Here is a 14,333-nt window from a genome sequence, read left to right as displayed (position 1 = left end):
CCCGAGAACAAAATTCGAGAAAACCGTACCAGATTCGGAAACAGGAAACTGCAGCTGTCGCAGATAGTAGAAAACCAGCACTGTTGGACATAATCATATAGATACAAGTATAACGATACCAATCTACAGAAACAGTGCTGATCCTGTCCATAGACTCCTAACAAAGAGTTTGCAGGGAGGTAAAAGTCAAGGCCGAACAGTCACCATCAACCATTCTGGAGGTCCAACTACTACAAAGTTGTAAACCAGCAGAAGGAAAAGACCATAGAAGTCTCCCATGAGTGGAGATCACACTGGGGACGAAACAGAGGCAGCATCTAGAGGATTGAGATTACAATACCTTCAGAGGGTCAGACAGCAGAACCCCACTCCGAAAACAGAGTAGAAAACAGCGACTGAACACCTGCAGCTGAAAAGAAAATCACAGCCACAAACTCCAAAACAACAGACAATTCCCAACATGATAGAAGTGCGTAGTCAGTACCAACTGCTGGCCTGAACATATTCTGAAACACACAGGATACCCTAGCAGTTAAAGAGCACGTATGCAACAGCCACCCAGGGAGAGCTACCAATATAGGGAAGCATTCCATACAGCAAGGCTCGAGCACTAGGACAACCCTGAAAGTACCAGTCAGGTACCAGTCAACAGATTCTAGTAGAATAGTGTCACTAATCTCAATGTTGAAACTATGCACCAGGGAAGCTCTAAAATGTAGAGCCAACTGATTAACAGAGCGGATGGCTGCTAGGACCACCACTAGGGTGCATAAGGGAGAATAACAGCTATGCCATGTCAGGTTGGGCATTAGTGGGGTAAGCCCGCTTACCTATGAGCGTCCAAAAGCCCTCTGGACGCTATGTAGAATGTCACTGACCTTTTCCATCTCACAGCAACCTGCCCCATCAGGTATAGGGAGTAGCTTCAGTGGGCTAAGACCCTATGCTCTACAGCACGGACTTCAGCCTGGAGATGTTGAGGTAGAAAACACTGTATAAACTAGCAAAATGTTAGTGTAGACAAGAAGGTTGTACAACAGTACTCTGCACCTGAGCTGGTTATATTAGGGATGTGTATCCATATAGGAACTTTTCATAAAACAGAAAACGGTCTGCTCGTGTAAGTATCAGTACATTAACACTTATAATGGTGAAGTGTGTATTACGCCCACAAATCTAATACAATCCAGGCCTGACCCTGCCTATATCAGCGGGTGGCCCTAGGCCTTCATTTAATTTAACAAATGAAGCCCTGAGGATGGAATAGAACCTGGATGCTCTATGTACAGATAGAGTGTACCTAGGGGCCCTTTAGACACTCATGTATTGAGATATGTGACAAGACAATAATATGGAGTACCGGAATCTATACGGAGAAGGGTACCTGTACATAGACAGAGTGCGTTCGTTATCCCCAGAAAAGAAGGGACATATCTGTAGTGATAACCCCAATAGGGTTAAAAACCAGGTTTTTCCAATTATTAGAAAATATTCATACAAGGAATGGGAATATATCAGTATATATACACACATACACACAGACAACATAGTTGCATGAGAAGGCAATCTCTTTGAAAGGAAGAGTAGTGCCTACACAGCAAGTTTACTTGTCAGACTCCTGCACGGGGAGATCAGCATGCCATATCTATACATGTCCTGCCTCAGGAGATCAGCATGCTATATATATATATATATATATATATATATATATATATATATATATATATACACACATACATACACAAATATCCCGCCTTCTTAGTGTCTTATAAGTTTGCTACCAAGTGCAAAGTTGAAAATAATCATAGATCACCTTAAAGGGGGGCGTCATAGATAGGGACTGACAAGAACAGAACTATAACCCCAGGAGGATTAAAGTACATATGATATATATATATATATATTATATATATATACATACACACACACATGTACATACAAGAAGGCCCCAGTCATGTATAAGGTTCATAATAGAAGCAATGCCTTAGGGAATTGCGACTATCATTATGTAAGCTGCAGAACTTGACTCTAGTCTATAGAGCCACCATTAATATATATATATATATATATATATATATATATATATATGGATAAAGCTGACAGCTATTGGTAATCCCAGGCGGCTTCCCATCCGTGGAATATAGGTATATACCCACATACAAAACCTTAGGGACAGATGGTGTAAAGCGGAGTTATTGTATTAACTACCGCATCAGGAGAGTCCAGCCTCCAATCGCAGAACCTCTCTTTTAAAATATGCTATGTACCAGACATAAAACTGATAACAGATCCTACCTCTACCTTTATGGTAAGGATAAGAAGCGATAGATATTTATCTCCAAACATGCATACCTACATACAAGATTAGTAGGTGACGATAATATTTTGAAAATAGAACACGAGCCATAGTAGAGCTATGGAAGGAATTGAGCCATAAGACAAAATTCACTCCAGACAAGTATATATTTTAAAGCAGGGCTTAGTATAAAATACAAATACATACATACATGTGGCTTACCTCCACGCAGGGGAACTGCTCATGTGCCGCCTGTGGTCGTCATTCTGCTACGGCATAGGAAGCAGGATATTTTAGCAGCGTGCTATCCCAGACTATCCTGGGACCCTTCTGTTACTGGTTACTTACTTTAAAAGCGGGAATCAAAAAGACAACCTCCATGCTGTGAGGCACTAATGCCAACCACCACACCGGCAGTAACTAACTTCCTCTTGTATGTGCTGCTGAATGGAGCACCTAAAATATAATCTATATAGATGCACATATGCATACCTTCTAAGGTAAACACAGAAGGCTGGTGAGAACTAGAAGTTTTTAAAGACCAGCCTATAAGTTAGTATATGTGCTGCCACATATATGCATGGGAAGAGTACTGCCCCTCTATAAGGTGAGCCATAACCTGGGTATGGGACGCAATAATCTGCTAACCCTGGGTTAAGGGTATGCTATAACCATAAATTCTGGCAGCAGCACCAGAACAGTGACTAAGGTGAGCCAATGTAAAACAATGTTCATTTAGGCAGGGTAGCTAGTGCACCCTGAGGTAGCCTTCACAAGCAATTAGATTAAGCTGGGGTAATACCAGTCATTTACTTTCATAACCGCATAATGCGGTGTTAAGCAAAAAGGGTATTGGGCTAGTTCCCATACTGCTAGCAACCAGCTATCTACTATAGCTAGCACTACTCCTGTCAAACAGTGACAGGCATCCCCTACCTTTTGCGCTTCAGCATTCCCAGCGTAGGAGGGGGAGGGTGGCGCTTAGGAGACCCATGCTAATAATCCCTGCTGTCAGGGAAGCCCGAAAGAGGGAAAACAGGAGGCGGCTGCTGGAGTGTGGGAGGAACCGGAGCACCCGTAGGAAACCCACGCAAGTACAGGGAGAACATACAAACTCCACACAGCTAGGGCCGTAGTGGGAACTGAACCCACAACCTCAGTGCTGTGAGGCAGTAACGCTAACCATTACACTTAATGTGCTTTCCCTCATGCAGGCGGCTGTCTGCACAGCACTCCGTCCGGGGTGCCTCTTCGCGGGGGGACTAATGCAGAGAATGTCTGCGCTGCTGCGCTAACAGGAAAACACCCCCAAAAGCAAGCTGCTACACGATAGTGGAGGAAGCCATGCCACCGCTGAAGTACTAAGTGCCCGTCCGGAGGCTGTGGGATGACACCGCTCCGTTTGTCAGCCCAGCCACTAAAAAGCATAGGGTCGCGGCGTCTCCTCCTTTGTACATTAGAGGAGAGCTGCTGGTTAGTTATAACATTAAAGCCCTTTTGCTATAGAGCTAATCTTCTGCTGAAGCGAGCACTGGTAGAACCGCGCTGCTCTCAGATGAGGGAGAGCACGGGCCAGACTATAGATGGCGCCGCTAACATGCATGACGCGCCCTTTCTATAATACCGGCTTTTATATATGCGCGTGCGCACTGTAAGGCTCACCTCTGCCCACTTATTTATAAGGTTGAGCCCTTGTTCTCAACAAGAGCAGCCTACTCTGCGCAGGGGCCAAGGACCGCGCTGCTTGTCAGCGCTGCACTGCCTCCTGTAGAGGGACTCGTCTGGCTTCCGAAGCCGGCACCTTACACTGCTTGTGGCAGATGGCGGGACCTCGCCTGTCAGCGCTGTACTGTTTAATGAGCAGCAGTGCGGCGTCTATCATTACTGTGTGATCTACTCACCCAGCACTACAACTCCTATATAGAGGAGGGAGGAGCAGGTGTCCTCAGTGACCGCCGCGGCATCACCGCGCTTTTGATGTTGCAGGGACCGCGCTCCATCCCCTCCTTAAATTAAGAGGGTGATGGCTAGGAATAAGCCAGAGACCCTGACGCTGACTGTTGAGTGCAGCGGCGGATCTCGTCAGCAGCTCCGACACCACCACGTGGCAGGTTGGAAGGAGCTGTGTATGACAAGCGCGCAGCACGCGCTGTCCCTAAGCCTAGCGTTTTGGCCCACCGCTCCAGCTAGTCAGGAGTGGTGGGATATACTTACAAACTGCTGCGGCCGGGTTGCTGGGCTGGGGGGCAAATGAGGAAACCCGGACACGAACCGGTTTCAGTTGTGGCGGGTCCTCATGGAGTCCGATGACTCTGTTTAAAGTCCCCCCTCAGGGTCACCGGACACAGGCTGCAGTAGCCGTGTGGTGCCCTCCCGGCGGCTCCCACGTAGCAGGCAGACTGCCACAGTAAACAGTCTGCCTGTCCTCAATGCTTTAAATAAAAAGCTCTAAAAAAATATATATAATATAAATTATACTCAAAAAAGGCTGGAGACAGCCTGATGTGCTTCCGGCTCTCTCGGGCACATTCTAAAAACTGGGGCTGATGGGGCATAGAGGGGGAGGAGCCAGTCACACTTCTAGATTTTTTTAAAGTGCCAGGCTCTACTCTACCACCGTCTATACCCCACTGTCTTGAACTCCAGTGTCCCCTAGTAGATGAAGGAGAAAAAATAAACACTTACCTTAAACTCCCGCTCCTGGTCCCGCCGCTGTCCACTCCTCCGGCCGCTTTGCATGGGAGAGACGTCGTCATGACGACGTGTCTCCCATCACCCACTGCGGGAGCCGGAAGATGGCTCCCGCAGTGGGAGCAGCAGCAGCCGCTGAGAGTCTGACAGACTCTCAGCGGCTGCTGATTACACCAAACACGCAGCTGCCGGCTCCGGCGGCTGTGTGTTTGGCAGTGTGTAGCGCTGACCGAACTCCGTCCGGTCAGCGCTACACTTGACTCGAGTATAAGCCGAGGGGGTACTTTTTCAGCACATTTTTTGTGCTGAAAAACTCGGCTTATACTCGAGTATATACGGTAATTACCCTCAAATTAAATCTGAAAGTCTGCAGTTAAAGCACATCTTGTTTGTTTCATTTCAAAGCTATTGTGGTGGTGAATAGAGGCCAAAATATGAAAATTCTGTCAATGTCCCAATATATATGCACCTGACTGTATAAAGCTTATGGTAATCATCAATGGATACATTTTTGTTTTGAAGATTGAAATATCTTCGTACATCATTGTATACAAAAAAATTAATACATTACTTTAACAAAGTTTAACACATCAAAAGAGATGTGCTCGCTTGCCTCAACCCCTCTCACCCCACATCTGTATAAAGATGGATTTTGGAGGGTCATTGTCCACCATGCGAAGCATATACCATGTGGTATTTTAGTAAAGTGAGATGTCCCTGGGACCCACAAATAGCATTCTATATAATGTCTATGACTACATTGCTTTTCCTGGTCAAGGCACACTTTATTATGCCACGCATAAAGTACAGCAGTATATTTTTATGAGCTATACATTACCTGGAACATTTCCTTTCCGAAAAGATAATCCCATACTTGTCTTTGGACATCCCAGTTCACCAAATATCCCTATTATTAGAAATAAAGACACTCCTTCAATTTATAGCTTTAATGGATTAGTATTGTGTCAACAATAATTGAACTACATGGTGTTAATTGGAAATGAGACAAACTTGTTTACATTACCTAAATATAATACCATAATCTTATTGATTAGAATGTATTTCCATTTGTTTTATCATAGAATTATGCACTTAATTGAAATGGAATGTAGTCGGCATCCTGGCGCACAGAATGCCAGCAGTCAAAGTCCCAGAGCCGGAATCATGACAGCAGTCAGTATCCCAGCTCCAGAATCCCAACCATGAGTATTAGGGTTAAAGGTTAGTGTCAGGCACTAGTGGAAGGATTAGGATTCGGCAGGAGGGGGTTAGGGATAGGCTGTGAAAAAGGTGGGTTAGGGTTAGCGTTAGGAATAGTGTTACAATACTTACCTGCATGCGTCAGGATTTCAAACCTTCGGGAACATGCTGCCGGGATTCTGATCACCGGCATTATCAGTGCCGAGATACCATGCCCAACACATTGGAACAACACTTTCTATTAAAGGTCAACTATGCAAATTTTTGTAATAACTGGAAACAAACATGTACTGCCTAAAATACTCATCCCACTCCCCTGGCTTCATATTACTCAGCTTTAGGGCCATATTAAGTATGTGAACGAAAAGTCCGTGCTGGACTTTTCACTCCACATCAGAGTTTTTGCAAGGATAAAGTATTGGGTGCACGCCCGCTTTATCCCCGTATTCAATTAGGAATCAGCAAAAACGGGCGCCGGCGGAAAGGTAAGTTTTGCAAAAAAACGGGAATTTTCGGGAAAAGGTCCTGGGACCCCCTAAAAATGTCCAGACATGGGGGATCACTATGGGTACCACCATTTTGGCTGCAGAAGGGAAGTCAGGTTTTTAAATAGCTGCGGCAAGTCCTTTTTTTAGGCCTGTGAAGAATAGCATTTAGGATTTCTTTTTGTAAAAAAAAAAATATGCCCATCAAATTTGGGGTACATGAAAATGGGTGCAAGCATATTTTTAAGTCCCTAAAGCGCATTTGAAAATTCTTCAAAAAATACACCTGCCGCTACCAAACGCATTCTTTAAAACACCTGCCGCATACTCGTGAACACCCCCTGAATTAATTAATTTTTTTTTACCCCAAAATTTAAATAATTTTAGGAGTGTGCCTATTTTTTTTTTTGTTTTACTGTTTTTTGACAGTTCGTTTTTAAGGGCTATTACCAGGGGTGCAGGCTTTTTTTTTTTTTAAAGCCTGCACCCCTAACCCCAATTCTGCACTTTTTTTTCGCCAAGTAAAACATGGTGAAAAGTTATCCCCGTTTTTTTACAAAGACTTTTCGCACCGGCGAAAAGTCTTTGAAATTGAATACGGGGATAAATGAAACATGCGGAAATGACGTCATCGGCGATTCCAACTTTTCGCAGGCTAATTGAATATGGTCCTTAGAGCATTATCTATTTTAACTAACTGGCAAGACGTTGCCCGAACTGCAGCAGAACCTGCTACTCACTACACATACGGATAAAAGGAGGAAATTATGGGCTCGAGCTGGGTAATGGGAAGCATCTGTGGACAACCTTGACCCATAATAGGGTCAAGGATAATCAGAATGCAGAGTAAAGCATAAAAAAGGCAAATGGCCTCCAAGGAAAGGATTCAGTTACTGGTGATGTGCACAAAGGAAGCAATGTTGGTGGCTACACGTTACTGTGAAAAAGGTCCGAAAACCAGCAACTTGCAGCTATCACTGATAATAGAATTGCCCCCAAGAGTCATCACATTCAATAACCTACAAGTGAAATTGTAAATCACCACTTAACAGGTGTCATATACAGGGCTGGTTCTATGGTTACGCGTGGTACGCGGCCGTGTAAGGCGCCACATAATGAAGGGCGCCGCGGCCGCGTCCATGCAGATTTATCAGAGGCTTACCACGGTGCAGACTGTGTCTCTGTGACACAGCTGCACCGCGCGTGTAGCGCTGACCGGACGGAGTTCGGTCAGCACTACACAGTGCCAAACACACATCCGCCGGTGCCGGCAGCTGTGTGTTTGTTTCAGCAGCTGATGAGAGTCTGTCAGACTCTCATCGGCTGCTGCTGCTCCCACTGCGGGAGCCATCTTCTGGCTCCCGCAGTGGGTAATGGGAGAGACTTCATGACGTCATGAAGTCTCTCCCATAATACAAAGCGGCCCTGGAGAATGGTCGGGAGTAGCTGAGAGCGCCGGCGGGAGCAGGAGCGGGGGGGTTCAGGTAAGTGTTTTTTTTATTATTATTACGTGTCTCTCTACTGGGGGGGGGGGCTGCAAGGGGTGATTACTACTGGGGGCACTTGAAGGGGGGATTACTACTGGGGGCACTTGAAGGGGGGATCACTACTGGGGGCACTTGAAGGGGGGATTACAACTGGGGGCACTTGAAGGGGGGATTACTACTGGGGGCACTTGAAGGGAGGATTACTACTGGGGGCACTTGATGGGAGGATTACTACTGGGGGCACTTGATGGGAGGATTACTACTGGGGCACTTGAAGGGGGGATTACTAATGGGGGCACTTGAAGGGAGGATTACTACTGGGGGCACTAGAAGGGGGGATTACTACTGGGAGTACTTGAAGGGGGGATTACTACTGGGGGTACTTGAAGGGAGGATTACTACTGGGGGCACTTGAAGGGGGGCTACTACTGGGGGCACTTGAAGGGGGGCTACTACTGGGGGCACTTGAAGGGGGGCTACTACTGGGGGCACTTGAAGGGAGGATTACTACTGGGGGGGGGGGGACTACTACTGGGGGCACTACATGGGAGGGGGACCTCCACTAGGGGCACAACAATGGGGGGACTGCTAGGGGCACTACAAGAGGGGGGATTACTACTAGGGGCACTACAAGGGGGGACCACTAGTGGGGCACTGCATGGGGGGGGGACTACTACTGGGGGCACTATATAAGCTTACTAATGGGGGCACAAGGGGCACTGCACAGGGGGGACCACTACCGCGGGCACTGCATAGGGGGGGCGCCAAAAAACCTACTCGCTTACCAAAAAATTTGGGCTAGGGCCGGCCCTGGTCATATAAATATGAATTGCTAAACATTGGATCCTACTTCATGTAAAATGCTTTTCTACACTTATAAACTAATTTCATCATACCAACCTACAACCTTCTGCACTGAGGATTTTCCCTTAATAGTACACAATGTTTAGCTACATAATATATCAAATATTACCTTCTGAAATGGAAGTATATAAAAAAGACCAGAGGGATCCTTTATCTCATCAATTTGATTAGCTGTGAATGTCTTTAAGCGAGCAGTCTTTGATCTGAACTGACAGTTAGGAATAACACTGAAAAGAAACATGATAAATAAAAACATATGAGTATTTTAGCTAGTAACACAGACATAAAAACACTAAAAGCCAAGTACTACAGTAGTCCTGCTCAGTGGCAACGCAGGATTTCCAGAGGGGGGTTTCCAAAGGCTTAATTTTAGAGCGTGTATGGCCAGTCAATGAAGAGGGCAGAATATGTACTTAACCAGCTTTAATAAGCATCATACAAAGTCTATTGTGTGTATTAATTCCAGCATATACAGGGCCAGTGATCACAATAAGCCATTAGATGCGCCAGTAGGCCATCCTGTCTGAGCTGAACCTATTTATTTTAGATGTGGTCACCATTCCAGACTATTGGAGCAAGTCAGGGAGCCTGGAAGAGCAGCAGAAGGACCTAGCACTGCCCTGGACATACTGTATATGTACTACATATTGGGCTCTATAGCAGTGCATCTCTAACAGTGCATGTTTTCCAGATCTTCTAGTTTGTGCACAGGTTATTACTGGCTGATACATTTTAAAAGATCCACAGGTGGTGCTAATTATTTCATTTGTTATACTGAGAACATACAGCACTAGTAACAATCTATTATATTACTATTTCTATTGTGGTCATGGTGTGGGCTGGGGAGGGGGGTTTCCAGGCAGACGGAAACCCCCATGTTTGCCTATGCTGCTTAACGTTTCTATGTAAACAATCTTGCTGGTGACAACAAAACGAAGCATTTTTAGAAAACAATAGAAGTCTGTGGACTATACAAATGAACTAGCAGCACAGACAATGTAATGGTTAGCATTACTACCTCACAGCACTGAGGTCATGAGTTTGATTCCCACTACAGCCCTGTGTGGAGTTTGTATATTCTCCCTGTGCTTGTATGGGTTTCCTCCCACACTACATAAATATACTGGTAGGTTAACTGGCTCCCAACTAAAATTAACCCTAATGTGTGAGCATGTGGTAGGGATATATAGATTATAAACTCCACAGGGCCAGAAACTGATGTGAATGGCCAAATATTCTTTGTAAAGCGCTGTGGAATATGTGTGCGCTATATAAATAACTGGTAATAAATAAAAGAGCAAGCATCAAACTCAAAGGCTACATTCTTACATGGGATTAAAGCAATTATAAATTAAATTTTTGGTGCTTGTATTGATGGGAATATCAGAAAAATATAGATATTACAGAAGTTAATATAGTCCTAATGAAAAGGTCTATATGTACTCTCTACATTGCTTTGTCACTTCTAGTTGTGAGCAAGCTACTGGAGAATGTGTTTAGCACTATGCAGGCTTTGGGATAAATTTACTAAAATGGTAGTTCTATTTAAGAAGTGATGTTGCCCATAGCAACCAATCAGATTCCAGGTATTATCTTCTAGAAGGTGCTACATAAATGAGAAGTAGAATCTGATTGGTTGCTATGGGCAACATCACTTCTTAAATAGAACTTCCATTTTAGTAAATGTACCTCTTTGTCTTTGTGTGCCTGCCTTATGCTGGGTGACATTTCACTTGTTCACAAAAGTGAAGGAACCAAGGATGAACATTACTGAATCAACTTTTAAGTAACTGCATTAAAATTAGAATCATCGTTTAAAACAGGATTAGTCCTATTATTTGTTTTTAAATGTACTTAACATTACAATGTAATTTGAATGGTGACACATGAGTTTGTGTGTGCATCACAGGGATTGTGATGCGAATCCCCAGTGCCGAAAGACGTTGGTCCTGCCACAACTGCAATTCTTCAAATGTACAATTATACAGATTAAGGGGCGTATGTACTAATAATTGCGGTACTCCTGCGATTATTATGTACCTAACTTTCTGTGGGTTCATTTCATTTTTAATAAAAATATCCGGCTATGTACTATGGGGAACTGGCAGGGAGAGCGGTTGCGGTAACCGCAAGTCATATCCCCAGCATGCGCACAGCGCAGCGTCAGCTTCTGGGGCCGGCCGGGGGCTGCGGGGGAGAGATCGAAAGATCTCTCTCCTTCACCGGGAAGCCCCCATAGGCAAACAGTAGTTTATACCATCTGAAGATGGTGTAAACTACTGATGCTAAACTCCGAAAAGCATCGCTTTTTGGAGTTTAGTACATATGGTCAGATCGTAGTCCCCATTGACAATAATGGGGACTACGATCTGCAGTGCTAATTAGCACTTTGCCGGAGATTTCTGTGAAATCTCATGCATTGTGCTATTAGTACATAGAATCAATACATAAAATTATGCAGAAACTAGTTTCTGCATAATTTTATGTAAAAATGGCTTGATACATGGACCCATAAGTGCTGCATCAATGAAGAACAACCTAAACCAGTGTTGGCTAACCTTGACACTCCAGCTGTTATGGAACTACATAACCCAGCATGCACTGCTACAGTTTTGCTATTAGGGCATGCTAAAACTGTGGCAGGGCATGCTGGGATATATAGTTCCACAACAGCTGGAGTGTCAAGGTTAGCCAACACTGACCTAAACAAATCATTACATAAATGGCTTGCATTGTTCCCATTGACTTTCCAGCAATGAAAGACTCAGAAGTCAGTGAGCTTTCAGCACCATAATTAGCAACTTCTGAATCCTGTGTTTGCCTGAATTAAACAATACACATGATTGATTCAGTACGCTGCCTGCTTCTTTAGGGACTACATGGGCTGCTAAATTTGATTCTCCCTACCAAAATGATCAAATACAGGCACATACTATTGGTTAGAAAAATACAGACTTTGCATATAGAGTTGCACCCTAATACATTTGGATGCATACTCTCATAACCCTAATACATTTGGATGCATACTCTCATAACCCTAATACATTTGGATGCATACTCTCATAACCCTAATATATTTGGATGCATACTCTCATAAAACAGTTTACTATACAGAGCTAAAACACCACTAATTATTGGGATGTATACACAGTTAATAATATACACACATACATTTAGATGCAGACACATCTCCCCTCATAATTGATGTATGTCTCCCTATTTAATCTAAATCTTGTAGTCCCATCAAATCTTAGCTCTTCTAGTAGGGTGTGGGTAAAAGCAGGAAACATAGTAACAGCATTGTAAAAGCCAGAAACAATGTAAAGTGTATTGAAAAAGACAGAAATCCATAGTAAATGTATTAGAAAAGCGGAAATCATATTACATATATTGAAAAAGCCGGAAATCATCGAAAATGTATGAGAAAAGCCGGAAATCATATTACATGTATTGAAAAAGCTGGAAATCATCGAAAATGTATGAGAAAAGCCGGAAATCATAGCAAATGTATTAGAAAAGCCGGAAATCATATTACATGTATTGAAAAAGCCGGAAATCATCAAAAATGTATGAGAAAAGCCGGAAATCATAGCAAATGTATTAGAAAAGCCGGAAATCATATTACATGTATTGAAAAAGCCGGAAATCATCAAAAATGTATGAGAAAAGCCGGAAATCATAGCAAATGTATTAGAAAAGCCGGAAATCATATTACATGTATTGAAAAAGCCGGAAATCATCAAAAATGTATGAGTAAAGCCGGAAATCATAGCAAATGTATTAGAAAAGCCGGAAATCATATTACATGTATTGAAAAAGCCGGAAATCATAGTAAAGTGCATTAAAAAAGCTGGAAATTGTAGTAAATGCATTGAAAAAGCCGGCAATCATACATTTACTATGTATACCAGGATTGTTCAATTTTCTGTATGGCAATAATTTATTAGACTGATCCTGGAGATTAAATTAATAAAATGTCCAACACCATGGACATTGTGGTCACCAAATATAATATAAATCTGTCTTCCGAAAATTGGGTGAGACTTATCAAACCTTGGAGAAAGATGAAGTACCAACCACTCAGCTTCTGTCATTATACATGCTGTGTTTGTGGATATGGAAATAATTTACACTTCATCTCATCATCAGTTATGACTGCGCGTAGCCGTAATAAGCTGTACTGTCTTGCAAAGTTTGTTAATATATGGGAATGTGGCTTCAAATACAAAAACATTATAATTTATCTACTCCTGCAGGGATACCAGGGGCCACCTTTTGGAAAATTGTTACATGTTCTATTATTTTACAATTCTAGTAAAAGTGGCACAAAGCAATAGTTTTATAGTAAGAGATCATGTGGAAACATATAAATGTCCATCATTGGTCATGCGTGTGGGGAATAAGTCAGTGGTGCAGGTTATTCTTGGGGTAGAAATGAAACAGATCAATTTTATTGTAGCATTACGGCTGGTAATGTCATCAGTGCCCTTTAATAACGGTCAATAATAACGCTAAACTCCAACAGGACCCCTAGTACAGCGCATAGGAAACACTGACAGCCGGCATTATAATCCATAATAAGACATTGCTAGCTGCATGCAATGGCCAGCTGGTCCTCCCAACGGTGAGTGAGAAGGAGGATAGACAGTACACGGGTCTGCCACTCTATATGGGAACTCTATGGTAAGCAGCCCGGTGGCGCTCTTTGCACCGCTCCCAGCGCACCTGACTTGTCCGTGGCTGTAGCCGAGCTTTGCAGTGTAGGCCCCGTTATCTAACACCAAGGTGGTCATCCCGGGTCTCGAAACCCCGCATACAGTGTAAGGATCATCCGGGAATTGTGTGACGTGAGCCGTACGAGCCTGGCGCCGCTCTCCCCGCTGCATTGTGGGAAATGGGAGGACTAGGGTCACCTCCCTGCGTATAGATAGTCTGACTGCAAGTTGTTAGACAAGTGTGAGGTGCGCCGTAAAGCATCGGGCTGCAAACTTAGCATGAAATTTTAATGGGAGTGACTGAGAGCTGGGGTGACACCTTATTATTATCCCTCCAAACCCAGCTAAACGCAGTGGGTGACACGGGCACAGGAGGGCAGCAGCAGGGTACATCACACAGTATTATGGGGCCCAGTGGTCTATGTTTTTTTTAATTATTATTATTATTATTCCTCTAAACTGGATAGTGCTAATATGTTTCCTCTTATATAATTATTTCTCCAGTTAGTGTTCTCCTTTGCAGATATAATACATATTATACATAAAATAGTTTTGAATACAGCACACCTAAATAAAGATGTTTTGTATTTCGCTT

General features: G+C 43.6%; 1 protein-coding gene across 1 annotated transcript in view; it reads right to left on the bottom strand.

Moving 5' to 3' along the window:
- The window catches only part of ACTR6 (actin related protein 6), a 29,841-nt gene extending 15,860 nt beyond the window's left edge, over positions 1-13,981 (bottom strand). The window contains exons 1-3 of the mRNA XM_088465390.1: positions 13,749-13,981; positions 9,133-9,250; positions 5,826-5,894 (exon numbers count right to left, since the gene is read on the bottom strand). Of these exons, the coding sequence (XP_088321516.1) occupies positions 5,826-5,894; positions 9,133-9,250; positions 13,749-13,909 (348 nt within the window). The 5' untranslated portion in view covers positions 13,910-13,981. The remainder of the gene's footprint in view (positions 1-5,825; positions 5,895-9,132; positions 9,251-13,748) is intronic.
- Positions 13,982-14,333: the final 352 nt, after the last annotated feature.

This window comes from Taudactylus pleione, unplaced genomic scaffold (genome assembly GCF_031769625.1).
Source record: "Taudactylus pleione unplaced genomic scaffold, aTauple2 ptg001990l, whole genome shotgun sequence".
Lineage (NCBI taxonomy): Eukaryota > Metazoa > Chordata > Amphibia > Anura > Myobatrachidae > Taudactylus > Taudactylus pleione.
Note: the sequence above shows the minus strand (reverse complement) of the source record. Positions and strands in the feature narration are given on the sequence as shown.